Here is a 27,355-nt window from a genome sequence, read left to right on the forward strand (position 1 = left end):
CAGCACCTTGTGACCAGGAACTACAGCATCTTCCTCTGCTGCCTGCAGCATGGGCCTGATGGTGGGCCCCCAGAGCAGGACAGGGGGAGACAGGCAGCAGTCACCTTCTGAGACACCAGCACCTGTAACCTGAGGCTCTACACCCAGCAGAGCTCTCTGTCTTCCTGCTTTCCCCTCTCTCCTTGGAGAGAGCGCCTGGAGAAGGCTGTAGCTAATTTATTTGGGAGCTCCAGCTTACTCATTCTATTGTTCTTCATTTGCATGTTGTTGCTTTAATTAGTACATGCCTGCATGGAACAGGAGAGTTTTATTAGCACAGAGGATGGTGTTCACCTGAGCTGGAGTCCAGAGAACGGATTCTACTGCAACAACATCTTGTTAATCAGCTAATTAATCATGTAATGCAATGGAAACCCTCGGTGAGGAGATGCAATCCTGCCTGAGAAGGCTGGCTGCGAGTCAAGCCTGCTCCCCACCAGCAGCTGCCCCTGGCAGGGAGCAGAGCTGCAGCCTGGGGACCCTCAGGAGCCTGAGCACATCTCTGACATGGGTCATGCCTCCTGCAGCTGCCTGCCACAACTACTTTGCAGTTACCCCTGGAGAGGCACAAGTTGGGGAGCTGGAAACATGCTTGGCTTTTGCTGCTCAAGCTGGGAGGTGCCTCGAAGGCTGTTTCTTCACCCAGCATGAGGTACCAGTACTGAGCTACACTTGTGCATGACATTGTCATAAAGGGTTCTCAAGCCTCGCAGATACCAGCTTGAGGAGAGCTGGCAGGGCTAGCAGCTGTCCCCAGTCCTGGCTGGGACAGTTGCAAATGCCCACCCTGATTCTTCAAGTTTAAATTTGGGGGCAGATGTGCCCCATGGGGCTGTGCCCACCCAGCATCCAGATAGACCAGCCCATCCTCGAAGCACCCTGCAGGGCTTTTTGGGGTTCCCATTCAGAGTTGGGATTCCTCACACACATGGTGCAGGGATGGGAAAACCCTCCTGGGGACAGCGGTGTAAAAGGAGCTTTGGTGTTTGAGCTGAAGTGATTGGCAGCAAGATAATTAAGTGTGGAGTTTTAAAATGCCAAGGGACCACTCCAGCTGAAATCTAGTCAATTAACAAAATATTACATTAATTCATAGTCCCTGAGCACTCCAATCTAGAGTTTCAATAGTTTCCAAGTTGTCTTTCTGTGGTTGCTGCCTGAGCGCTGCAGGTGCAGCAAGGCCACAGGACCCTGGCTGTGAGCACTGCAGGTGCTTTCACCACAGAGGGGAAAAACAGGGAATAAAACTGCTCTTCCAGCGGCTACGTTCTCTATTTGTCCTTGGCGGAGAGCGGTGATAAAACCACTCTTGCCGAGATGGGAATTGCGGTTTATGGTGTCACTCGTGCCCCTCGGAGCCGGCCCGAGGTGCGCCAGGCCCGGTGCGGGGCCCGCGGTGCCGTCCGGCCTACAACTCCCAGCAGGCCCCGCGCCGCACGCCCGGCCGGTCCCCCACACCCGCCCCCTCGTGCGCGCGGATCGGCCGTTGCCCGTTCAAACCGGCCAATAGCGGCGGGGCGGTGCCGGCCGCAGCCAATGGCGTGGTGGGGCGGGGCCGAGGGGGTGGTGCGGCGGGCCAATGGGCAGGCGGAGCGGCAGGTATGAGATGGCGGCGGGAGCACCGGCGCCCGGCGGCCGCAGGTAGGAGCGGGACCCCAGGCACTCCTCGCCCGTCCCGTCCCGGCGGCGCGCTCCCCTTGGCCTCTCGCCGCCGTTTCACGGGCCGGGCATCCCGCGCCAGCCGGCGGGCAGGCGCCGGTCTGTGCGCCTCAGCCCGCCCATTGCGGCGCTGCCCGTGCGAGCCGCGCCGCCCGCCGGTGCCCCGGCACCCTAACGGGGCTGTCGCACTCCGTGTTCCGGCGGCTCCGGAGCTCGGCCGAGCCGCCGCGGGGGTCGCGGTGCGTGAGCGGGATGCGGCAGCGGGAGGCGGCGGGGAGCGGGCCCGCAGGCTCCCGGTGCTGCATTGCGGGCAGCAGATCCCGCCCCGGGCAGCGGGCGTGCCGGGGCGGGCGCCGTGCGAGCGGCTCTGCCGGGCTGGCCCGCTGCTCCCGCCGCCGCAGCGCCCGGCAGTTGCGGGCTGTGGTAGGGTGATGGCACTGTACGGACTGGATCGCGCTCAGCCCGCCTTCCCCTTCGCTTTGTCCGCTCGAGCCGCGTTATTCTGGCTTCCCGAACACACAAGCGAGGTCAGCGTCGTGTAATTCACCTTCAGCTCATACTTCTGTGCGCATCACCACCCTCACTGCTGCAATAAAACAGCAAGGGCTGCATGAGCGCCCCGCTGCAGCAGTGTCGTGTCGGATGACTGCTAAAAGGCTGCAGTATCTTTTTTCTTTTTCCCTCTGTTTTTTTTTTTTTCTCCCCCTGTATGTGTGGTGTGTAGCTGCAAACCGAGTATCCTTTGAATGGTAATTCTTGTGGATAAATAAACACAGCTGAGGGCTGATGCCTCTCACGCCGCCTGATTCACAGCGGTACCATCCTGCTGGTGCTGAGTGGGACCCATGCCCATGGCTCTGCTCTGCTTATCTGGGACGCTGCTGTGGTGCCTGGGCTGGGGCAGAGCGTTGGAAGGAGGCACGAAGAGATGGTGATCATTGCAGCGTGTTTGGGCAGGGAGTGCCTCAAATGCAGGATGTGGTAAAGGGATGTGCATGCTTAGTACAGCTGATACTTACAATGCCCTTTTGGATAAAGAATTTGTAACGTGGCCTGGATCAGCCTAAATGATTAAATTTTTTTCCCTAAGTTGGCAGTTATCCTTAGGATGTATTCTCCTGCTTTTTATCCCTCACCTTCCAAAAATGACTGTTAATGCAAAGCCTGAAGCACAAGTTTTCCTCCAGCACTGCCTGTCACCCACAGGTAGCGCTAGAAAATCGATCTCTTGCTTTGCTGCTCTATCACCACACAGGCCACAAAGCTTGGGGGTTTTTTTGAGCTTTTGCCCCCATTTCCTCTCATCTGGAGAGAAGTGCAAGTTAGCTAGTAAAACTTGCATGCTGTGCATGTGGTTTATAGCATGCTGACTTAAAGACTGGAATTAAAAGCTGGTTGTCCTAAACTCCTTACCAAATGTTACTGAGCATGACAAAAGATGATTTGTGTGGGTCTCTCCCTTCTCTTTGTGGTCTCTCTAACCTCTGCCTGGTTCTTCGTAACTCAGAATGAAGATTGCACTGTGCCAGAGTGCTCAATTTCAAAAGAGAAACATCTGTCTGTTTAATGAATGCATTTAATGTCGGACTCAAGCAGTGCCTGAACGCTTTTCCAGGCACTCATGTTGGCCATTTGATATGGCAGGGGAGGGGTGAGCGGAGGGAAAAAGCCATGGGGCTGGAAGAAGCTGGAAAAAGCCATAAAGCATCTTGTTAAAATGGCTTGATAGAGTGGCACTGCACAACTGGACATCAAGAGCTCACATCGTAAACAGGTTATGAAAGGAGACACATTTGCCATTTATGTTTTACTGGAAATAGGAAAATGTTCACTGTAAACATGACTTGATGGCAAAAAATCAAAGTGACTTGCTGAGGGTCAGGCAGAAAAAAATGGTTGATTTCAGAGTTGAAGCCAAGCCTGAACACATGGCTACTTTTCTCTGAAGATAGCTGGGAGCTGGGGACAATCTTATTCACACATTCCCTTTTCCACAGCCCTCATGAGAATCTTTGAGACCTAGACTTGTGTTTGACCCCGTAGTCAGTCCAAATCCTGTGAGGTACGCATCTGACCCGAACTCAAGGCCATGTTGTATTTGCAGTATTTTTATATGTTTGCATGTAACACCCTGTCCTGTTCCCATCCAGGGTGGGATGGGCTTTGACAAGAGGATCCTTGTTCTGCTACACTTCAGTTTATTGTCTGTTTGCATGAAGGGGGAGCATTGCTTCCCACATAGCCCAAAGCAGCGTCTGGGTCTCCCTGCCAGCCTGGTCAGTGCCTTGTTGCTGCGTGCACATTTACATGCCTGTGAAAATGTCACAGAGCTTCGTTACCACTCCTTTAAAGGTGCCTGGGCATTTAGTTCAGTCTGAAACTGAAGCACTGAGTGCTAGATGCTGCTGGGAAATCAAATGCCTTTTCCTAAAGGTCAGAAGTCCTCGGCGTGTGTTGATTTAATAAGTGACATGAACAGATGGGAAGGAGACGGGACAGCATGGAAATGTTGGCTAATGTCAAATGGCTGCACCGAAGTCAAGTCCATCTTGGAAATACTGTCCCTCGGAGTGCTGGGTTGGGCTCCTCGTCACAGCTGAGCCCTTTATTGGCCCGTTGTTTGGGGCCTAGCTGGTTGTGTAGGATCTCACTGTCACTTGCCCTCCAGCTGGAGGCAGGAGCAGGGAGCCGAGGTCCTGTCCCTGCCACGCTGTGCTGGGGTCAGGCACAGCCCTGCTGTGCTGCTGCCGTGCAGGCTGTTACCACAGCTGCCCTGCCATCCTGGGGACTGACACCGTGGCTTCCTGTGTTCCCAAGTCACAGGGGGCTTGGACTCAGCATGGGCAGAGAAATGAGAGGAAATGTGGCTGTTTGGTGGGATAAATAGGCTGAAGTTTTTCAAAGCTTCACAGGTCTGGCGCGTCCCTGACCTCTCGTCCTGGTAATGCATTATGCTTACCGTGGTGTCTGGGCCCTTTTCTCCACAGTGCAAAACCCTCATTCCTTGACTCCTGGCCTTTCTCACCTCTACACTAGGTAATTGCAATTAAGCCATCTAGAGTTTCCTCATAAATTTTATTTTCAGAAACTATAGATAGCGGGGAATGTGATAAGCTGCTTAATAATTGCCTGCCAGCTGGCTTACAGGAACTTTTAATGTGTTTGCTTTTGGCCTATAAAGCTCTAATAATTTGGACTCCAGCCAAAACATCCTTTCTTCCTGAGCGGTAATGTGGCAGCTCTGATTTTCAGAGGCAGGAATTTCTCTGGGGAAATGGCATTAGTTTTCCTTTTTGTTTTTCTGGAGCTCATTCTCAAGGTTGAAACATAGCTGTATGGTTTGGGACTTCCATATGGGCATTCCTACAGCCCTGTTTGCAAGCTGTCTTACAGCAGGAGACAAGCGTGCTGTGGCTCTCTGTGCCTTGGAGAGCAGGAAGCCTTTTAGGGAACATCTTCACAAGCTCCTGGGGGTTCCTGGAGCTCTCCTCACGCACATGCCACTCTGCATTCTCTTGAGTGGCCCCTGGAGCATGTATAAATATATCACAGTTCCCTGGGCTCTGCAGTGAAACTGAGTTGAGCCAGACAGAGAGGAACTGTCAGGCGGGATGTGAAGAGAAGCTGTATCTCACCAGAGTTGCATAAAGTGACACTGTAGGTTATTGTCACATGAATTCTGGTATCTGTGTACAGTATTCCAGTTTTTAACATCCTAACCTGCCCAGATCCCCTTCAAAAGCCCTAGGGCCCCATATTGCTCAGTTTGGTGAGTTAATTGGGCTGCTTTGTGTATCTCTGTGTCTCTGGTGCTGCATGCTGTGCTGCTCTGTGGCGGGCCCAGCCTGTTTATCTGTGTGCCTCAGCAGCCCTGACCAGATGTCACCAGCTTATTTAAATGCTGGCATGTATCCAGGTGTTCCTCATCACAATTCCAGCTCGTAGGAGTTTACACATCTGGAACAAGGGAAGTGGCCTCTGACATACTCAGTGGTGTCTGCAGAGGATTGCTGATGAGGAGGGATTTGATGGGCTATCATCCTTTGCAAACACCACTGTGATACAAAACACAGATGCAAGGATGCAGCTTGTTCACTGCACCTCTGAGCGCTGTGGAATTACAGCAGTGTAGTGAGCAAAAGCAAGAGCTGTGATTCCTGGATACCTTCATCCTCTATTTGCCAGGCTGTGACTACAAAACCTCACCAACAGTCCTGTGGGGAGCTGGCTGTGAGTCCTGACCCAGGTCTCAGTGTCCTCTCAGTGCAGAAAAAGCAACTGCAGTCAAGCAAACCTGTGAGTGCTGCAGCACACTGTACTCAAATCGTGGTGCTTTGCTCAAGCACCAGTCTACCAGCTGATGGTGGCATGGGATTCCCAAATGTGCTCTGGGCACCAGCTGGTGCTACCAATTTTGGGTATCATCCTGTGGGAAGGCTGGAGGAAAACATCTGTCCTGCCTTGCTGGGTTGCTCTGAGTCCCCAGACTGGTTGCTACAATAGTTTGTTAACTTTGCTGTGTTGTTTTTGTGTAATTGCTTGATTTTTTGTGTCACAAGTAAACCTGATTGTTATGGGTTGCTGTTTATAGATGGTAGTTTTGCTCTGACCTGGACACTAGCTTGGAGCAACTGGACTGAGAAGCATCTAGATTCTGCTCTCTGAACTCCATTTCATGCTGCCTCTGAAGGATGCCCGTGGAGTCTCACCTTCAAGAGCAAGGGTGACAATCAGAGGTGCATGCAGCAATTTTGGATTGCTAGAGGCCCAGGTGGTATAGGTAGGACTGAGCCTTGCCTGTTACTGGCTTCCATCCAGTGCACTCAACATGGGGAAATAAAGAGAATAGAGTTTAAAATGAGAAGAGCAAGGGAATGCTATCATTATTGGCAACTGGAAAGTACCCACCAGCACACTGGGGATACAGCAGGCATGTTTGGTGGGAAATGGCTGTGGGGCTTCCACAGGCTGTGTCCCACCCTGCAGTGAGGGTCTGGATGTGCCACACAGTGCCCTGTGCTTCTCCAGCTGCGTGGCACTGCTGGCTTGTCTCTGCCTCACCAGCAGCTCCCAGCCAGCGCGTGGAGCTCAGCTCTTGCCTCCTCAGCCCCATGTCCCTGCCTGATAGCTTTCAAACCAGCTCCTTTATGTTCAGTCCCACGTCACCCCTTGTGCAAAAGCTGGATTTCTTCTACATGTCTGCAGTGTGACCTGATTATTTTTCCTGTCCTTCCTCGCCCTCCTTTTTAATAGTGTCTACAGAAAAGCTGGCAGAGTTCAGTTATATCAGTCATGCTGACTGATAGTGCTGCCTCTTCTCTTGGGATTCCTTCTCTTTTCTGTCCCTCCAGCATTCATTTCAGATTTAGCTATCAGCCCTCTAAAGACAGGGTATTGCCTTTGTTCTGTTTGTTCAGCACGGAGCACAGCGGAGTCCCCAGCTGTGACCGAGGTTCCCAGTGCCACGGTGATAAAAGTGAGCAGATCAGTAACGAGAGCAGGCAGCTGCTGCCAGCTCAAAAGATTCACTTTTGGTGCTGGTTTCAGTGAAATCAGGATTGGATCTAAGGCTCTTCTATTGCTGATCCCAGTAGGAGTTTATATTAAAATAGAGGCACAAATGCATTGACAGTCATGAGAATCAGAGCAGCATTCCTATTTAACACTGCTGGACTGTGTTAATCTGATCTTAAGGCAGACATATGAGCTTGCAGATCTTTAATGTAAAATTACTGGATTTCTGGTGGTAGCTGCCTTTCTGCATTTTTTACAGGGCCTTGGGTAGTCAGCTGAGCCATCACAGAGTGTGGGGGCACCCAGACCTGGGGTGGTGGCACTGGGAAGGAGACTTGATGAGGAGCAACGCAGTGAACGTTCTCTCCAAGGCACCCCTTGGCTCTTTCCCTCCTAGCACTAGAAGGCATCTGGATGCTCTGATGTTGTGATGGCTGATTGAAGTACTGCTTGATTGACTTTAAAATATTCCAGTGGCTATTATTAAAAATATCACAAAGAATTCGCTCAGGTCAAACTTGAGAAATTTCATGCTGAAATGCAAATTTCTTGCTGTTTCACATATATCAAGCTGTCTTGCTTGCTACTGCTGTTTTCTTTGACGCTGGTAATATATTGCATTTTCATTTTCTTCCAAAGCACAGACCCCCACCCCTCCCAACCCTTTTATCTTTTCAGATAGGTCCATCTCCTCCAGGTTCATGTCACAGATGTGTGGCCATTGTTGGCAAGATCTACTCTGAGTTGTTTACTGACGCAGAATTTGGATTCATAGATGATAGCAGTGACATGGATAACCAATATACCTGGTTTCCAAAAGGTGGCCAGCAGCTGCATTAGTTCCAGGTTGTTGAGCACAGGCTACCATCACATAACAGCAGCTTTCTTAGCCAGCTCCTTGCCGTTTAAATTGTATATTATTATCTGGTTCTCACAGCCAAAAGGCTGAATCACTCTGTGTAAGCTATTTAAATGTGAAGAAAGCAAAGCAAAAATTAAAAAGACAGTGATATCTCATAAGGCTTCCTTGTGTCAAGGCTAGAGACAGTAGGCAAGAACTGGCACCCACTGTGCTGTGCACTGTGTACTCATCACAAAAGGAATCTGCCCCTGAAGACCTTATGAGTATAACCCTGGGCAAAAATTACTGTGTGTTTTTCTTGACATTTTTCAGAGGCTTATCAGTCATCCTGTGAGTTAGGGTGCCAAGTGTGAGGCCTGAATGTGATCTTTGTTACACCATCTTACAAGAATGTCAGTCTGAAGTACAGCCCTCAAAGCAACTTTAACTGTGAAGTCTCTGCAGTCCATTCCCATTAGGCTACTTTTATTTTTTCTTTCCTTTTTAATCTAGAAAATAATTTGTCTTCTAGTCCTTTTGTTCTTAAAATGATTCCATATAATTCCACTGTGGTTCTTTCATCTCTTTGCAAAATCTGGGGTGGCTCCTATCTGACTCTGGAAATACTGTCTTCAGACATCCTCATTAATTGATTCCTTACTCTGGCACAACACAGGAGACAATGCTACTTCTTCCTCCCTGGGGAAATCCGAGCCTGTGTGCATCTGTCCCATGTCCCTTTGTGCTTAGCCAGGCAGAGAATTGTTCATGTTTTGTGTTCTTCAGCACTGCCTGCTTATCACCCTGCTCTTAGTATTTGGTACCAGCCTGGCTCTTTCCTATAATCTTAAGATTTTGTTATTATAGAGGGAGATTTTCTCCTATTATCTGGCTTATTTTCAAAAGCTCTTTAATCCTTTTACTCCTATAGGGTAAAACTTGTCTGCTGTGGCGTGTCTGAAGCATAGGGCCTTGGTGATGACATACCAAGTGTGCAAAATGGCACTGGAGGTGGATTTTGCCCACTGAATCTTCAGCTTTCAGTGTATCCTCTTTCCCAGCTAGACAAACACAGCTGATGCCTTGCCCCAAAGGTACCTCTTCCTTCTCTTTCTTTCTTGCCTTCTGTTCTCCTTATGCTCTATTTCATGCCTCTTGAACCTTTTTCTGTCTCATGTGTGGGCTCAGAATGATATCAAACCAGTGAAAGCCCTACACCAGCTCCATCTCACCTATCCCAATGCGAGCTGCTGCCACGTGAAGTCAGCTGCCTGATTGCAGAGCTCCTGCACCGCAGGTTTGGTCACCAGGTTTTGGCTGTTAAAGTCTCATTTTTGTCCTAGTTTCCAAGGCATTTCCCTGGCCTGGATCTAGTTACCTTAGGGATTAATTGATCCATCATGATTTTGACCTCCTGCACCATCCACTCCCCATGAAATGATGGGGCTGTCATGCCTGAAGCAAAAACGTTGTGTGTGACAGACAGCTTTCTTTGTGACTTGGCTGGGATCACAGGCTTTGCCTCTGAAGGATACTAGAATGGCAAGAATCTCAGCACAATATAGGACCCATTTTTTTTAATCTGCTGTCTTAATCACAACCCTATTAGAACAAGGTTTTATTATTCATTGGGATTTGATTATATTCATGAGACTGGAGAGGAAGCTATTTATTCTTTTACTTTATTGTCTTTTGACGTGTCGTAAAGCAATCTGAGATCACAGCATATAGAAAATATAACTCTGTAATTGCAAGCAAGGCAAAAAAAAAAAAGCAATAAACTGCATGAATACATGTTTGTCTCCCCTTTGCTGCAGTTATATAAACTGTGAGTGTAGGTAGAGTACATCCATCTCTCTTTTTTAACATGAAAACAGCAGATGGGGCACATGGCTCTTTCTGAAGGTTATGGTGTGTGCAGCAGTGAGGATTGGCAGGGTTATTGTGTGTAAAGCCAGTGGGGGCTTTATCTTTGCTCAGAAATAGGGGCTTGCTTCACATTTCCATTTTGATTAGCAATAATGATACAAAAGCAAATTTTCTGTGTGAGGAAGAGCTGCTAATAAAGTGACCTTTCAAAATTAAGTAGCTCATTGAAGTGCCATATCACAATAAGCGTATACAAGGCTGGTCCCAGCTGCAGCAGGCAGAGAAACTGGATGGGAATCCAGAGAAACGTGGAGCAGGAATCCTGAAGTGGATGAACGGCACAAGGTGCACAGTAATGGCAGCAAGGAGCAATGGCCAGGTGCTGTTTCCAGCTCTGAGGGGCTGATCCAGGTGCTTTGTCTTTGAAAGGATCTGAAAGTGTGAAAGGCAGGCGCAGAGAGTGTTTCTAGCAAGGTTTCTGGGCACAGGGTTGTGCAGTTAAGGGACTTGGCTATTGTCCTGCCAGTGCTGTAACATCAGTTGTGCTTGGATGCTGTTGGGAATGTGTTTGCATGGCTTTACTCATGGTAAACACAGGGTGGACTTGGAACCATTTTGTGGATTCCTCTTGGATACAGGTGGAAAGCACTTAATACCACACTGGTCCTGATTCAAAACCCTGGTTTCTATGTAGGAATTATTTGCAGTTAAACTCCAGCTACGCAGCCTTTGGCAAGAGACATGAATCAATTTGTCCAGCTTTTCTTTTCTGTTTTGTCCCTGTGTGAAGGCTGATGCCCAGTGTGTGCCAAGGGGGCCTTTCAGACCCAATAATGCGCCCTTGTGTCTCGTAGCATGCGTGGAATTTGCATAGGCTGTGCTGGGACAGGCAGGTTTCTTTTGTTGCTGGAAACAAGGAGCAAGTTCTTTTCCCTGTCTCTGCTTCCTAATGCCTCTTCAAAAGCTCTCAGCACTCATGTAAGAAATTTACTTTTTTCTATTTATTTTTGCGTTAAATGTTGTTGGACTTTGTGCGACTTCTAACACAGGCTGTGCAGAGAAGTCATATCAGTCAGTGCTAGTTGACAAAATTGTTTAATTTTCTTTCTGTGAATCCAGATATCTAATTGTCAGAGGGAAGAGATAATCTGTGATGCTTGATGTAACTGCTTCAAAGTATTTGCATATCTTCTCTGTGGGGAAACAAAACTGCTAGTGAGTGAATAACAGTGCACGGATCATTGCAGGCAGGGTCACTGGGCCTATACACTTGCTATTAACCCTTCTCAGGATCTGTATTGCCACAGAATGAGTTGTCATGGGTTTCAAGCAAAGGGCTTGCTCCACATTATGGGCAGAGCTGGCACTTGTTTGTGCATTGTGGCTCTATGTAACAAAATGCGAATATGATCAGATCAACTGGCAGTTGCTTTTTGGCAGCTGATACCGAATTGTTGCATTTTGGTCTTGATTTATTGCAGATAACAAACTGCTGAAAAACTGGCTGGGAGGTGCTCAGCAAAATATGGCCCCCATTTGGAGTCAGCAGTGTGCTTGCTAGGCCACTGAGCCAGGCAGCTGGGAGCCTTTAAGAGCTTTCTAAAATTTTAGATGACCTGGCAGATTGCCTTGCAGTCTGCCTTGCAGACCTTCTTCCTCTCCATCCTCTTGAAGGGCGTCTTTGGCATCCATGGAGAGCAGTGTGAAGGGGAGGGGGTTTGGTACGGATTCTCACGATGCAAGAGTTGCTGAGAGCCTCATTTCCTCTTGTTTCAGCAAGTATCTTTCTTCTTGTGGAGCCTGAGTCCCAGCTTCTGCTCTGTTATTCTGCTCAGGCATCCTGGAAATCCTGGAGGTAGTCTTTCAGGTCGAAAATGTACAGTAGCTCTGATAACTGTTGGGTTCACAGATAATGTGTGGAGGTGGGCTGGAGTTCAGGTGACTTGCCATTATGTGCTTTGATGTTTTCCTGTCGTGAGCTACTGTCAGTTTACATCAGACAGGAAGCTGCTGAGGTCTCTGAACTAGCACTGTTCTGTCTCTTGAGCCAGTGGATGTGAGGTTCAGTGGCTGCTTTTGGTGGCAGCTGTGTTGAGCAGTGAGCAGGGATGCCCAGCATGGTCTGAACACAATGGCATGGCCTCCACTCTTCAGCAGGGAGGAGAGGAAGATCAAGGTGCCCCAGTCTTCTCTAGAAAAGCCTGCTTTGAAGGGAAAGCCTTTAGGGGCTATGGGATGTTCAGCAGAGCACTTGGTGCCCCACATCTGCATCTAAGGGACTGATGTGATCCCTGGTGCATAAGCACAGCATCCCTGTTAACTGTGCACTTGGCAGCTGCCCTTGGAAAATGGTGTCCAGTGAGAGCTCACAGCTGAGGGTGGATGTAGAAAGAGTGGATATAAGAGCTAAAGAATGATTCAAGGATTGGGGAATGTCACAGGCTGAACACACACAATGTATGTAAGCTGAGTGGGTAGGCATCCTCCTCCCAGAGCCCTGGAAGAACTGGCACACCCATTCCCAGAGCCAGGCTGTCACTTTATGGCTGAGCATGAAATCAGGACAGTAGCTCGTGACTGGAGAACAATGACACTAATCCTCACCTTTATGTAAAAGAGTGGAGGAGAAGCAAGCTGGGCAACTCTAGCCTGTAGCCTTGACTTAAGAAACATGAAAATGTTTGGAACAGTGGTGGGAAGATGGTAATGGAAGACCTAGAGGCAGATGGAAATTGCGATAAAAGTTAGGTATGAGCATTAAGAGTGCTGATTAACATGAGATATCTCTTTGATAACTCATTGATTTTCTACATGGTAAATGTTCCTATCCTCTGGCAGGGTTATGTACCTGTTCGAGATAACTCTTAGCAGAGCAGTGTCTTGGGCGCATCCCTTTTCCCATGCCACATGAGAAGCTATGAAATGAAGAAAGTAGGTGTCAGTAGAGAATAGGGAGGGCAGATAAAGGACATGAAGGGATGACAAGGAGGTAAGAACTGGATGAGCTGAAAAGGGATGATCTAGGTGAAAAGTTACTAGGGGTTCCTCAAGGACTGCTCTTGCATGGCTCATGACAATGAGTTCTCAACTTGCTCCAGACTCAGAGTGAGGAGCTGGCAGAGAACAGTAACCAAAAGGTTGGCATCATGTCACCTGGGAACATTTGACCACACCCACAGCAAAACTGAGGGTTCAGTGTTATTGCACATTTATGACCTTAAAAAAAAAGTCCCAGGACATGGGAAGTATCTATTTGTTGATAGAAAGGTAGGCATGATAGAATGGCAGTGGGAACTGATGAGTGTAAGCTGGCCATGAAAAAATTTACATTGTTTTTCAAACTTTTGGGCCACTAGGAGTGAATTTCTGGGGAGGAAGGAAGACAAAACCAAACTTATTTATGACTTAAAGTAATAAGTTAATTAAAATATTGCATGTCATCTCTGCCAGAGCTAGTATGATATAGAGACAGTGAGTCAAGGAGTAAAGATGTAGATGTAGTTTTCACTGGGTGTTGCCTACGTCATCATCACGCTGTGGAGTGCTAGTCTTAGGCTGTGTTGTACAAACAGTCCAGAAATGATTTTGCTCCATAGGGAAATGTAACTGTGCTGTGCTGAGCACTCACCAAAGTCAGACAGTGCTGGTGGTGTAGACTGGTAGCTCCTGTGTCAGCAGATGTCTCCTTCAGGGCAGACCAGCTGGCTGTAAAAACCAAAGTGATGAGGAGTTACTGTATTTTTTTCCTCTTTCCCTTTTTTCAGTGATGCCATCTGCAATTTTGTCATCTGCAATGACTCCTCCCTCCGCAGCCAGCCGATCATCTTCAATCCCGACTTCTTTGTGGAAAAGCTGCGCCATGAAAAACCAGAGGTGTTCACTGAGCTGGTTGTCAGCAACATTACCAGGCTCATTGATCTGCCTGGGGCAGAGCTGGCCCAGCTAATGGGAGAGGAGGACCCAAAGCTGCCTGGGGCAAACAGCACAGCCTCTGGATTTTTTCGTTCTCTGATGTCTCTGAAGCGCAAGGGTGAGTATGGATGGCATGCAGTCTGGTGCCCACCTCTGGAGTGATGCTGTCACCATTTGTTACACTTAGTTTACAGAACTTTCAGCCCGCAGTTTTGAACTTGTGGAATGCTTAATACTATGGCTTCATAATCTCTGGGCATGCCACTTCCAGAAAGGAGCAAAACAGGCCAGGAAATTGATCTTGGAAATGCCCTGCACTTTGAGAATAGTTCCCCTTGTTCTGGGATTATTGCTGTGGTGTATGTCAGGCTGGCTTCAGTGGGTCAGCTGCCCACTGTGCAGCTCAGAAATCTGTAAGCATCTTCCATCCAAATGCTAGTGCTGCTCTGATCTGCATCCCAATCCAGTGAGTCAGTGACAAAGCTCTGCAGACTGACTGAGGAAGCCTAGTTTCAGCTCTGGGAGGTGATATATTTCCTTTTCTCTCTTAGACATGCATTCCACTAGAGTTTTCTTCTGCTAAACTGACTATTCTTATCTTCTCTCGAGTTCAGCTGTGTTGGTTGTGAAACATTAGCCCCAGGCCCTTCACAGAAGTCTTCTTTTGAGCGTGGTTGTGTTCAGATCCTTTCCTCTTCAATGGCTGGCATTTACCACCCTGTTTTGTTGAAACTAAAAGGGTGTTCTAGGTGTGTGTGTGTGTCTTCTCCCACCTTTGCCCACACTCAGGGAAGCCTGGTTCTCCTGATAAGTTCAGTTAAACCTTCTCACTCTTCTAGAGAGAAGCAGCCTCCATCTGGGCCCCTCACATTCCTCCTCAGCTCTGGTTTCCCAGCTCAGACTGGCTGGCTGCTGGCAGAGAAGCTGTGAGCTGCCTTCAGATGCTGGCAGTCTGAGGTTGAACACTTCTGATTAGTCTTCCTCTTCCTTTGAGCAGTTCTGTGAGTATATTGTGAGTATCTCAGAGAAGGGAGATATTGCTATGGCATAGTTTGACTACAGCTTTTTTCTGTCTTCAACCGTTACATAATTTCTCTAATATACCAAGCCTATTCCTCCACTCTGTTTCATAAGGACAAGCCTTGCAGCCCCACTGATCAGGCTGAATTTTCTGGTGGCAGTTTCAGCCCTCCACTTCTGTCTGACCCATCAAGAATCCTGGTACATATACTCACCTTAGGAAAATAAAAGACTTCAAGTCCTTTAGCATCCTTAGATGAGAATTACTTTATATTGCCATGACTGACTTTGCTGCTCCATAATAACAGGTCTTTGTGCTGCCCCTGAACTGCAGTTAGACTTGCTCCTGCCTGTTATTGCTTCTCCCTCTTCCCAGAGAGTAGCAGGAGACCTTAAATTCAAGCACTTGCCACTTGACAAACAGAAGTGAGTGAATAACCAAACAGAAAGTGTTTTCTTAGTGTGTATGGAAGCCCCCATGTTCTTGTCAAAACTTTCCACCAGGGGCTGGTGAACCCTCTCCAGCTCATTTTTTTTTATTAAATTATCTGTACTCTGTTGAGAGCACTGCTCTTATCAGACCTGACATCTCCTGCTAACTCTTCCCCAAGAGCTCTGCTTTCCCCCTTTCACAGGTCTCCATGGCTGTGTGTCACTACAGCTAGCAGATGTTTCCAAGTCTGCTGGCTGCACTCCCAGGCTGCAACAGCAGTGTCTCCCAGCATTGACAGGCACTGTCTGTGAACTCCTTGGCCAAACTCTCAGAAAAAGAGGTTTGTGCCTATAGAGAAAATCAGTTTCATGTACTGTGTGTTTCATCTTGGAGCCATCATTTGTTTTTCTTCATGTTATAGACCAGCTACAACAAACAAGTTTTATTTCTTCAAAGCCAGAGGCCAAGGACCATGGAGCTCAGAGCTGATCAAACTGCAAATACTTAAAATTTCTTTGAGCATCAGGAAACTCAGTCTCATGCTGCTGCTTAGTTTCAGAAGCAATTGTACAATAACATCTAAGCCTTTGTAGTGCAGTATCCATTCTCCAGGCACGTCTTTCAAGTTTCTTTGAGAATCAAATTCTCATTCAGATACCAGCTTCTGACTTCAAAACTAAATCGAATTTGTCAGGCCCTGCATGTCTCAAGAAGATCTATTTTCCTCTTGTATTCCTGGCCACTGATGATTCTATCTGTTGAATGCCTAATGAGTTTAGTTTTCTTCAAGGACAAGAATCTTTTGCCGATCATTCTCTCCCTTTGCACTCAAACCTTTCAGATCTTTCCTGTGGATCAAGAGCTCACGTTGCCCTCCTTTCTCTTGCAAGACTGAAGCATGTGCTTTATCAGAGTGAGGTCAGAAAGTTCTTGATTTAACAGGAGGCTGGAGTTCCTGGTGGCTTACCTTGTGTTTCAGAAGTCCTGGAAGAAAGCAGAACATTCTTCAGGCGGAATAAATTTAGTTACACAGGATGTCTGCTAGAGAAGTGCAGAGGGTTAACCAGATCTCTCTCACATGCTGTGAGCATCAACACCACAGAGCAGTGAGATCTGTAGTGCAAGGGACCAAAAGCAAGTAAAATAAAAATGAGATATGAGGGGGGAAAAAAGCAAGAGAAAGCTTATGGGGGAGATAACTTTTATCAGACCAGCCAATGCATTGCTTGGATTACTGGGCTATCAGCTGTAGCAGTAAGGAGGGAAACCTCCAGTGCAAATGGTGCAAATGTCCAGCCTGCCCTCAGAAGTGACCCATGTTGCTGGCAGTCTGGCCATGGAGAAGGGAGGAATATTCTTTTCTTATATTTGTTGTCTCTTTGAAGCCTAAATAACAGGGCAGGACAAACCAGCTCTGTACCTGGTTCCAGTTCTCAGTCCCAGTCAGCATGTTGATGTACAGTCTCTCCAGGATCTTGTCTCCAGTCCAAACCTATACAGGTCTGAGGGAAGAAGTGTGGTGCCCAGAGTTCTGGTTGCTGCCACTGAAGTCTCTGGGAGTTGTCTCCACTTTCTGAGGGACAGATCATACTGGCTGTGTGTGTTTGACAGAAAAACCTATTCAGTAGCAAGGTTGCCTTTATTAGAAAACACTGTCCTTCTGGATAATCACTGTCTCACCTGGGAAGTTCCTTTGTGGACAAGAAGAGCATTGTATTCTACATTGGTTCAACAAATGCCCTTCAGTTAAATGGATTTCTCATCTAATGTTTCCTTCCCTGCAGGGATCCCCTTCCTTTCAGCTCAGTTGCTTCCATCTTCTGGGACAATAACCTGTGTTATTTAGTAGAGTTCTGGAGCTGCAGCTCATGCCCAATCTCAATCCCAAGAGATGGGAACAGACTTCAAGAGAGGAGCCCAGCTTATTGCTTTGCTACTCTCCTTCTGCCTTGTTCAGCTTTCATACTTTACTCAGACCAGAGCAGCTGACATGGAAGGAAGACACATTCACTGGGATGAGGAAATTCCATGTTTTACCCATGCCTGAAAAGGAAGCTAGTGTGATCCAGTCAGAATGTGTGCTCTCCCCAGCAGTGCTTATTTGCCTCTTCCATAAACTCATAGCTGCAGCTCTTCTTTCTGCTCCACTTCATGTCAAGCCACAGTGAGGATTGATCTGGGTATTTCTTTCATGATCTGGAGTGTGCCAGTGTGGCAGGCACCAGGGCTGTCCAGGCTCTTACATCTCCCTTTCCCATTTTGCTCTTTTCATAAGGTCTGGGCTTGCAGATTCTGTGCCTTTTAAACTGAAGCATCTGTTCTGGTGTTGTTTTTTCTTCAAGGGCTAGAGAATATTTGCTTTAGCTGATAAAAGCTGTAATTAAAGTGAGGTAAGAAGTAAGGATGATGAAGCCCATGTGAGTACAGCATGGTGAGATGAAGTGACTTATTTTGGAGTGTTTGTATATCTCACATCTGTGAGGGTCCTTGTGACCGTCACCCTTAACATTTTGGGGCACTGCATGTTGAAATCCTGTTCTTTGGGGAGCACTAATTTCTGTGGCTGTTGGTTTCTGAGCTGCCTGAACACGTTGTCTTCTGTTCTGCAGAGAAGGGGGTGGTGTTTGGCTCACCACTGACAGAAGAAGGCATTGCACAGGTTTCCCAGCTGATTGAGTATCTGCACAAAAGTAAGTGGCTCTGTTTGCTGCCTTCCCATCCCAATGGTATCTGTCTGGCCCACCTCAGGTCTCTGGTGCACACAGAGTGACAAGCTCTGAGCTCTCCTGCAGCAGCAGTTTGGGACTGCACTGGGCAGCTGTTCCCCAGAATTGCCTAGCAGAGATGTGGGTCTATTTTCCTCTGTACAAGGACTTTCTATACTGATGGGAGACAGCTTGGAGTCATGTCTCTGAATGCAGTTCACTGTGGTTTGCTGTCAAGCTCTGGAAAGAGGAGGGAACTGCTTTAGTAAGAAGGTGGGAAATCAGCCTCTGATTTTTCAGTGCCCTTTTTTCTCCCCTCTGCTGTGCAGATCTAAGAGCAGAAGGCTTGTTTCGAGTGCCAGGCAACAGCATCAGGCAACAGATCCTAAAGGATGCTCTGAACAGTGGTACTGATATTGACCTGGACTCTGGGGAGTTTCATTCCAATGATGTGGCCACTCTACTTAAGATGTTCCTGGGTGAATTACCAGAGCCGCTGCTGACACACAAGCACTTCCATGCCCACCTCAAAATTGCAGGTGAGTGGGCAGCAAGAGGCAGTGATGGGCAGGAGGACTGGAACTGGCCCAGAAGGCACACTGGGCTGTGAAGTGTATTCCTCAAAGGCAGCCTTAGAAAGAATATTCCTGCCACCTCAGCCTGGTGGTGGAAAGACTGGAGCTGATTAACAAATCAGACCAAGTCTGTCTAGACCATTCTTCTCTCAGATACCACAGTGGCAAAGCCCACAGTGATAACCTGGGTCTTCATCTGTTTTATGTCCGGGGTTCTGAGCAAGTTGTGGTTTCTATGTATTTAATAACTGTTATTGAACTACCTTATGTGAACTTCCTCCATCTTGCCTTCAAGCCATCACAGCTCTTAGCAGCTCTGTTGTTCTGTGGGAGGAGTAGCATAGATTAACACATCAAGTGGGGAGCTTGGGAGCTGAGGGGAAGAGGGATGGAGGGCCAAGAACTGTGCAGGGGTTTGTAGGAGATCTGCATATGAAGAGGAAAGGATAAGCAGTTGCAACAGACTGCTCTGAGGGAAGGTAACGTATCCTTCATGTTCTGCCTTGTGATTTGGCAGACCTGACGCTGTTTGATGAGAAGGGCAATAAGACCAGCACTCCAGACAAAGAGCGCCAAATTGAAGCCCTCCAGCTGCTGTTTTTGATCCTTCCCGCTCCCAACCGCAGCCTGCTCAAACTGCTGCTGGACTTGCTCTACCAGACGGCCAAGAAGCAGGACAAGAACAAGATGTCTGCCCACAACCTTGCCCTCATGTTTGCACCCCACATCCTATGGCCCAGAAATGTAAGCAATGCCTCAGCGTCTGTGGGTGGGATATTGGAAGGTAAAAAGCAAAGGCTTGGCAGGGGAAAAACAAAGGTTTGAGAAGGTTAAGTACTGACCCAATGATGTGAGAGTTGGAGGCTGTGATGGAGAGGAGGGAGCCTCCTGGCAAGACTCAGTCCCAGTGTTCAGCCCAGACCTGCCATGGGTCTCATTTGCAGCTTATGCATCTTCTTTTTCAGTAAAATTGAAAGCACAGCACAGTCATGCTGCTTCTTAGAATGTCAGCTCCAGAAAAACGTTGCAGATCTCTCTTCAAGGTTTCTTATGCTGCTGGTGAACTGTTTTGCCACAGAGTTATCTGATTCTCCTCTCAGAGCAGCTTTGGCTCTGTGAGCTCTGCTGTTGGTTGCTGTAAGCCCTGCCTGCCTGTCATCTCAGAGTAGATCTCCTGCTGTGGCACTGTGTGTGTCTGTGTCCCAGAAGAGACCCCTCCTCCTCTTCTAATGGATGGCTGTGTCCCCTTGCCAGGTGACAGCAAATGACCTTCAGGAAAATATCACAAAGCTAAACAATGGAGTGACCTTCATGATCAAACATTCTCAGAAACTCTTCAAGGTGAGTGTGCTTTGGGATCCTGCTCTCCTGCCTCCATCACCAGGAGACTGAATGCCCCTTGTGCAGACAAGATCCCACATGTTGAGTGTATATTCTGTGGGCTCTCTTCTGCGGTTAGAGGAGCCTTTCTACAAGAAACAGTTCCAATAGTAGAGCAGGGAGGAGGAGGTCTTTGCTGGGCAGCAGCCCTGGAGGTGGCTTTGCCAGGGCAGGTCAGCAGCACGGTGCAGTGTAACACTCCCCTCTGCTGGACAGCAGCACCTGCTGCCCGGCAGGAGCCTGGCTCCGGGGCAGGTGCACACCGGGCTGCACTCGGGTTCTGGCACGATAAGGAAATGGAAGGGATTTGTCCTGCCTGAGTGCTGCCAAGAGCAGAATACCTGATGCAGAGGGTTGTTTTGTTGGGAATTTCTCTGCAAATGGTCATCAGCCCACTGCTGTTACAGGCACTGTCCAGCTCTGAGGAGGGTGCTGGGTAGGACAGTCAGGAGTGTGGGATTTTGAACTGTTCCTCCAAGGAAACATTTCTACAACAGACAGTCTCAACTTCTCAGGGCCTTTCTGGTCACTGCAGAGTCCTCCCCTGGAGAGTTCCTTTTCTACCTTCTTTGTCTGGCCCTAGTTAGGCTAGCTCAGAGCTGGGGCAATTACTTAGAGCAGGGTTCCACAGGAACTTTTCCCTACTCTGAGTTCTACTTGTGCTGAAGGTCTGCATGTAAAGGATGCTGTGAACGGGGAGGGGACATGAAATTCCATGGCTTTGTTTGCCCAGAATGGCTGTGTCTTGATGCAAGTGGTTTGTGCTGTATGGTTGAAAAGCGACTCTTGCTGGAGCCACTGTTGCCCCAAGACCAAAGATGTTAAGCATTCCTTTGGGCTGTTCTCTGCTCATCACCACAGGCTCCAGTGTACATCCGGGAGTGTGCCAGGCTACACTATCTGGGATCCAGAGCCCACACTTCAAAGGTAAGGCCAGCAAGTGCAGCGCCTGCCCTCCATGAAAGGGCAGAGGCTGTGATGCTGTGAAGGGATCTTTGTGAGTGATAGAAGCAGAAAACAAACCAAGTCATGAAAGAGGATCTGTCAGAGGGCAGGAGCAAGAGAAGCATATGGTGTGATAGTGCAGGCGGCTGCATTAGGGAAATTGGACAGAGTTGAAGCATCTGTTAATCAAAAGCACGGGGAAAGAAAGCTACGAGCCCCTGTTTAGCAGCAAACCTGCTCCCTGTGCCCAGTACATGCAGCACCTGCTCCTTCACAGGGCTGTGCCTTCCAAACAGACGGACATGCCTGCTGCCATGGCCAGGATGCTTGGCAGAAGTGCTGAGATAAAGACTACTTGCTGCCACTGGGACAACATTTGTGTCGTGCCAGCAAATGCTTCCCTGCCTCATATAGCTGCAGAAGAGAGAAGATGAGTGGCAAGGAGCTGCACTGACCCTTCTCAAGCCTGGAAGGGCTTCTGCAGCTCGCATCTGGGAAGGGAGGGAAGAAGCAATGGGGTCACCTTTGTGTTGCTGTCACCTCTTCCTGGCACGGGGCCTGCTGATGCAGTGCTGCTGCAGAGGGGTAGGGAAAACACAGTCCTGTGCTTTCACTGGGGTTGAGGCAGCTCACGAGACTCTCCTAGGCTGGCTCAGATGGGTGGCTCGCTGGGATTAAAGCATGGCAAGCGACTCCTGTCTCCGCTTTCCCAGGACGACCTGGATTTGCTGACGTCTTCTGGCTCCAAGGAGCTGCAGCCCCTCAAGTCTCAGAAGAGGAGCCGGCTGGACTCTTGCCATCAGGAGGAGACCCAGCAGCGCACGGAGGAGGCACTGAAGGAGCTCTTCCTCCACGTCCACAATATGCCTGACTCTGCAAAGAAGAAGAAGCTTATCCGGCAGGTAGCGTGGGGAGGAAAGATGTCTTGGGGTGTGCTTGTCAGCACAATCCTGGGCACAGGGCTAAAGACAGGGCCTTCTTGAGAGCTGCTCCTAATCCTGGGCAGGCTGGGGAAAGTGGGTTCTGGGCTGTGTAATGGGCAGAGCTGTAAGGGGAGGAGGAGGAGGTGTCCTAGATCTTGCTGTACCAAGCAGCACTTTTAAGCTCTGTTTTTCAAGCTAAGGACTTGCTAGCCAACAGTTTCCCAGTCCTGATCATGGCCTTGTTGAGCTTTCTCCCTCAGGAAGGGAAAAGTTTCTTCCCCTGTTGCCTGCAGAGAGTGAACAAACTGGTCTCCTCTTGGTCTCGGACAACTTGCTGCACCAGAGAGACTGGTAGTCAATATGGTCAGCACCAGTCGTGGCTGCCAGCCCCCAGCCTTCTTTCTGCTCCCAACATCTGCCTCTTTTGGTTAATCTGATAGCCAGCACAAAGCACCTTTGCACCCAAACTCCCTGTGATCCTGGGTGGAAGGTGTGGCCTTGCTCTGCTTTTTTCCTCCTGCAGTTCTGAGCTGCTCCTCCATTTCAGGGGGTGAAAGAGAGAAACCAAGTTCTGGGACAGCAAGTAGAGCAGCATGCAGCAGTAAGGGACAGGTAAAACTGTGCTAATATACTGCCCTCTTGTTTCCTCCCAGTTTAATAAGCATCCAACAGCTCTGACTCCTGGCTCTGATGTGCCCACATCCCCAGCACCGCGACGCACCCGCTCGCGCTCCTTCAGCGGCCTCATTAAGGTGAAAGCAGCCTCTGACCCTTGCTCTCTGCTGTGAATTTCTGATGTTGCTTTTTGCTTCTGCCTTGCCCTGCCTCAAATGAAACCCTCAAAGGGTAGGGACTCCTCAAAGTATTGCCTGCCAAACAACACAGATCCACTGGGGCAGAAAAGGCAGCAGAGTGACAAAAAGCCTTGTTAGTGTAAAGTGTAATTATCTTGAAACACATGGCTGTAGGATCTATGCATCTTTCTGGAGAATCGATTGCTTCCTGAGATGAGATGAGGATTGACAGGGAGCTGTCATGAAGTCTAGCATGTTAGCATGGGTTTTAGCACATTGTGGGCTGCCCTACACCAGCATGTACGTAGGGCCCCTGGCTGGCCTCAGGTCAGCTCCCAAACTCTTTGCTACCAGGTGGGTTCAGCCTAGTGGTGTGGTATTTCAGGTGGTTCTGCTTTGCAATCTTTGTCCCAGCTTGGCTTCCTTTTTTTCTTTCCCAGCATTCAACTGCTTACCAGCAAGGCATCCTGCTCCTTCCCTTTCTTTTTTACTTTGCACTCTAAGCACTAGCCAACAGCCCTTTCTTCTTACAACAGCGGAAAGTTTTGGGAACTCCAGTTATCCTGGAGAGGAAGAGCAGGGATTCCACGCCAGAGCCTGTGCGGGTCAGCAAAGAGAACGTCCAGCTGGTAAGAGCTGCTCCCAGCCCCACTGAAGCTGCTGGTGGGCAAGTGTGTGGGGAGTTTGAGTGCAACTTCAGCAATCCCTGGGGAGCTGTTCTCTGCTCAAGAGAAGGGTTCCAGGTTTCTTCTCTATGATAAAATAAGGTCCTGAGAAGCTGCTCTGAGGAGAACAGAGCAGATGGCAAGGGCAGCATCAGAGCAGGGATGACAGTGCTGGGCCTCTGCTCCAGTCTTGTCTCTCTGCCTGTGTCTTGCTCTGGGGCATTCTCTTGTGCTCCCTTCCCTCTCTCTCATCCCTCTCCACAGATTGTACAAACCCTGCTGCCTGTATGCAGTAGGGTTATCCCAGACAAGCCAGAGTGGATTTGGGTGATAGTTGCTCTTTGGTGGTACAGGCTGCTCCCAGGGAAAGCTGTGGATGCCAGTTCATTCACCAGCTTTCTACTCCTGTTGCCCTCTCTTGTCCAGTTACAGAAATGTGGCTCTCCAGCTCATATGTCCCAGGCAAAGCTGAAGTCTTTGGAAGGCCAGAAAGAGGTGAGACAGTTCCCCTTACCCCCCATTCCTGCAGGGAACCTGGTGTGCTGAAACCTGCTGAGGTGACAGCTCACACTCAAGGCTCTGGGGCAGCTGTGGTGGCCCAGCTCGTAGCAGTCTGCTCCGTGCTGAGCTGCAGGCAGGTGCCATGCTGGAAGCCAGGCCTGCAGGGTCTTACAGCCCTTCTGGCTGTGAGTTGGCAGCTGGATGTTGCAGGAAGCAGAGGGAAGCTGGCAGCACAGGGTAGTGCTAACAGCCTGTCAGGGTGGCAGTGGGGCAGGAGGTTGGTGCAGCCCAAGACTGACTGCTGTTTGCTCCTCTCTGCTCACTGCCTCATCTCGAGCTTCAACAAAGGTGTGGGAGCCTGACACCGGGGAAGAGTCCTTGCAGGGGGACAATGTCAGCCTTTTTTTGCATGGTATTCTGTGTCTCAAGCGTTCAACTGCACCCATTCTCTGCCACAGGGATCCTGCAGACGCATGCGAGCCCGCCTGCTTTCCAAGGACTCATCATCCCTCTGAATCGCCTCGCGCACCCATGGGAGGGGACTGCCCAGCCCCGCAAGCTGTGAAGAGAAAATGTGCTGCACTGACAGGGAGGGGAGTGCTGCAGGCTCACAGCAACCCTCAGCAACGCAGCAGCGCTCCTGAAACTGGACCTTTGCAAGGATTGCAGGGATTTGTTTCTGTATATAAATTGTATTTCGTTCTACTATGGGGCAAACCACTATCTAACCAAAACTTGTGCAGCATGTCTGACCTGCTGGCTCTGGGAAGAGCTGGAGTGCCTGCTTGCAAGGAGAGCCCTGTTCATTGCAGGGCCCTGTGTGCACTCCCAGCTTTCTCGTAATGTTGCTAGGCTGTATTTTTTTGCTTTTCTGCTCCGAGTTTTTAACATGTTGGCTTGTTTTTGCTTCCTTCCCCCTGTTTGCAGTGAGAATGATGGGCTGTAACCCTTACCCACATCCTGACATCCAAGCTTGCCTCCAGTCCTCCTCTGGAGCCATGCCCTTCTCTGCTTCCTCTTGGCTCCATTTTGCTCTGCTGTTTCCAAAGGCCTGAAGTGCACAAACGGTACAGGGCATGGGATGGGCCTGGAAGGAGAGGCTCTGGGTGCCATCTTTTCAAGTAGGACCAGGGGAAAGCAGCTTCCCCAATAAACTCATCCCTCTTATTTTACCTTGAGCTGGAGACAGCCCTTGCTCAGTGCCTTCATGTTTCAGTGGCACAGTTCTGAACAAGGAGTGTCTTGGCTTTGTGTTCACCCAGGGAGGTTTAAGCTGAGGAGAACAGGAGGCTGGCAAAGGCTGTCTGGGGCAGAACAGCCTAATCTTTGGAAGTTAAGGTGCCTGGGGCAGGCACAGTCTTGTGGCTGTATGTAAAAAACAGTGTGAGAGGTGAGAGAGGGCTCCATCCATTTGTGATCTGCTGCAAATGCTGCCAAAGGCTTTTGCTCAAGATATGTGGATGGCTGGTAGGGCAACTGGCTGATTAGTCATTAAACTGGGGGAAAGGGCTGAAGCTGGGTTCAGCTCTTTGGTCTGAGCTGCAGAAATGAGATGAAACCTTCTAGATGCAGGATAAACCCCAATCACAGCTGGCCAATGTCAGCAGTCTCGTTAAGCCGAAGTGCTCCAGTAAGCCAAGAACCTGTCTGCAAGCATTCTGAGGTAGGATACACACAGGGTTGCTACTGTGAAATAAAGATTTAATCAGCTGGGGGACCATCTAAACACTTCTCAGCCCTTCTCAGCAAAGTAAATAATCTCTGGAATCCAATTATATTTGTCTTCTAATCTTTAAGAACCAGCAGCCAGCAGGAGTTAGAGCTCTGCTCTTGACAGCTTTCTGAAACAACTGGTGGCAGGAGGTGTGAATATTGGGATATGAACAGGGAGTTCAGTCTGATTGGCTGGAGCTGTCAGAGCAGGGCATTGGAGCCTGTGCAACTTAGCTGGAATTTGTCACTTTTTTTAATTGTGATTTTTTTTAAGACACAAATCCTCATGCTGCTCGGTACAAAGGGTGGGTTTTGGTACTTTATCAGGGATGCTTGTCCCCAGTCTGACCCCAGCTGGAGCCTTGAAGATATAGGGGTAGGGGGACTGTAGATGTGTGAGCTGGGAGTTGCTGGTGTTAGGAGCCTCTGTCACAGCAAAGAGTGAGCTGTGGTTCTTCAGAGACCAGACTGATAGTGATGCTGTGAGGAAGGGCGGAGGCTGTTTGCTGTGGTAGTAGTATGTGCTTTTTGGATGTGTCTGTAATCAGTCCCTCCAGAGGCTGAAGCTGTCTGTGTGCTTTTCTCCAAAGGGGCTCCTGTTTTTGACTGCACTTCTGCTCTGTCCCTGCAGCCTGCTGTTAGCAGAGACTTGGGAATCTCAGCTTTGCCTCTGAGCAGAGATGAGGTACAGACAAAGGTCAAGTGGCAGCACAGGGAGAGCTGGGTCTGCTCCTGCTATCTCTGCTCTTACTTGCATTGGGGCAATTGCTGGGTGAAGCATTTGTTCACTCCTCCTCTCCCCATTGTCCCTACCTGGCATGTCTCATACCTCTCTGTATGGGTGACTGCTTGCCAAGGCAGTCTTGTACCTGAAATTAAATACTCTGCTCCCATACAGATGAGACAAATGTAACTCTCCACTGTCCCCCCTTACTGATGGCTCTAGCTCAGGGGCTCTGGCTTCTGGCACAGCTGAGATTTGTTCAACTCTACAAAAAGTTACCTGTGGGGCACTGGCCAGGCCTTCTGCATGTGTCACAGGCCTTACCTGCCGAGGGGCTGGGTGCTGTCTCCAGTCCTGGGAGGGGCTTTGCTCTGTGGTGCTGGGCTCGCTGTGCTGGGATGGTGTGGCTGACAGATTGCACCCCTGGCACCTTGGCTGTTGCTGTCCCGATGCGTTCACGCTGTCTCCCAGGCACGGGAGAGTTTTAGTTATGCTTGGATGTGTCTCGTTTGTCTGCCCTGTGCAATGACTCATAAGGATGCTTCTTCCCAGAGCAGCCGCTAACTGTTCCCAGAGTCTATCATTTCCAAGTATTTTTAATCTTTGTCCTTATTTATATACGCTGTGTCAGTACTGTTGCAGACTGTTGCCTTTCTGTGTGTTATGTGAAAACACCACATTAAATGCTTTTATTTTTAGTGGGTTTGCTTGGTGGCTTAAGCAATTTCATTGGGACAACAAGGACTCCCATCCACTTTCAAAAAGAAGGAAATATCTGCTTAGAAACCCAGAGCTACTGCTCTTAAGTGTGGGGGTGCTTGGTGAGGTGCTGCCCACCTGCAGGGATGGCACTGGCCTCCCGTGGCACGAGGGCTCAAAAGCCTCTGGGATACTTGCATGATACAGGGTGCCCAGACAGGCTGTCTTTCCCTTGGAAGTATGAAGTTGGACCTCTTCTTTTCCTGTCTTCCCCCTGCTGTCATCCAGGGTGATGGGAAATCAGGTTTACAAAGAACACTTTATATAAATAATGGATCAAATGAATAAATTTTTCTCTGTAGGGCCATTCTTCTCTTGCCACTCTTGGCTGCTGAGAGAGGATGCTTTCTGCTTGCATTTTCTTTTCCTCCTTCTTAATAATGG

The 27,355-nt window shown here is 49.1% G+C and overlaps 1 protein-coding gene across 3 annotated transcripts; it reads left to right on the forward strand.

Moving 5' to 3' along the window:
* Positions 1–1,578: 1,578 nt before the first annotated feature.
* On the forward strand, positions 1,579–26,910 carry ARHGAP19 (Rho GTPase activating protein 19). Of its 3 annotated transcripts, none has more exons than XM_064431051.1 (12): positions 1,579–1,680; positions 13,687–13,952; positions 17,897–17,977; positions 18,322–18,531; positions 19,085–19,311; positions 19,822–19,908; positions 20,809–20,874; positions 21,606–21,794; positions 22,469–22,567; positions 23,146–23,238; positions 23,701–23,769; positions 24,234–26,910. In XM_064431051.1, exons 1-12 carry the CDS (start codon positions 1,619–1,621, stop codon positions 24,288–24,290), a joined length of 1,506 nt encoding a protein of 501 aa, XP_064287121.1. In that variant the 5' UTR covers positions 1,579–1,618; the 3' UTR covers positions 24,291–26,910. The 3 variants fall into 3 exon arrangements, with proteins under 3 accessions (XP_064287121.1, XP_064287123.1, XP_064287122.1); XM_064431053.1 differs by having other exon boundaries at positions 1,602–1,638; XM_064431052.1 differs by lacking the exon at positions 1,579–1,680 and adding an exon at positions 10,765–10,900.
* The last annotated feature ends 445 nt before the right edge of the window (positions 26,911–27,355 follow it).

This window comes from Passer domesticus, chromosome 8 (assembly GCF_036417665.1).
Source record: "Passer domesticus isolate bPasDom1 chromosome 8, bPasDom1.hap1, whole genome shotgun sequence".
NCBI classification, from domain to species: domain Eukaryota; kingdom Metazoa; phylum Chordata; class Aves; order Passeriformes; family Passeridae; genus Passer; species Passer domesticus.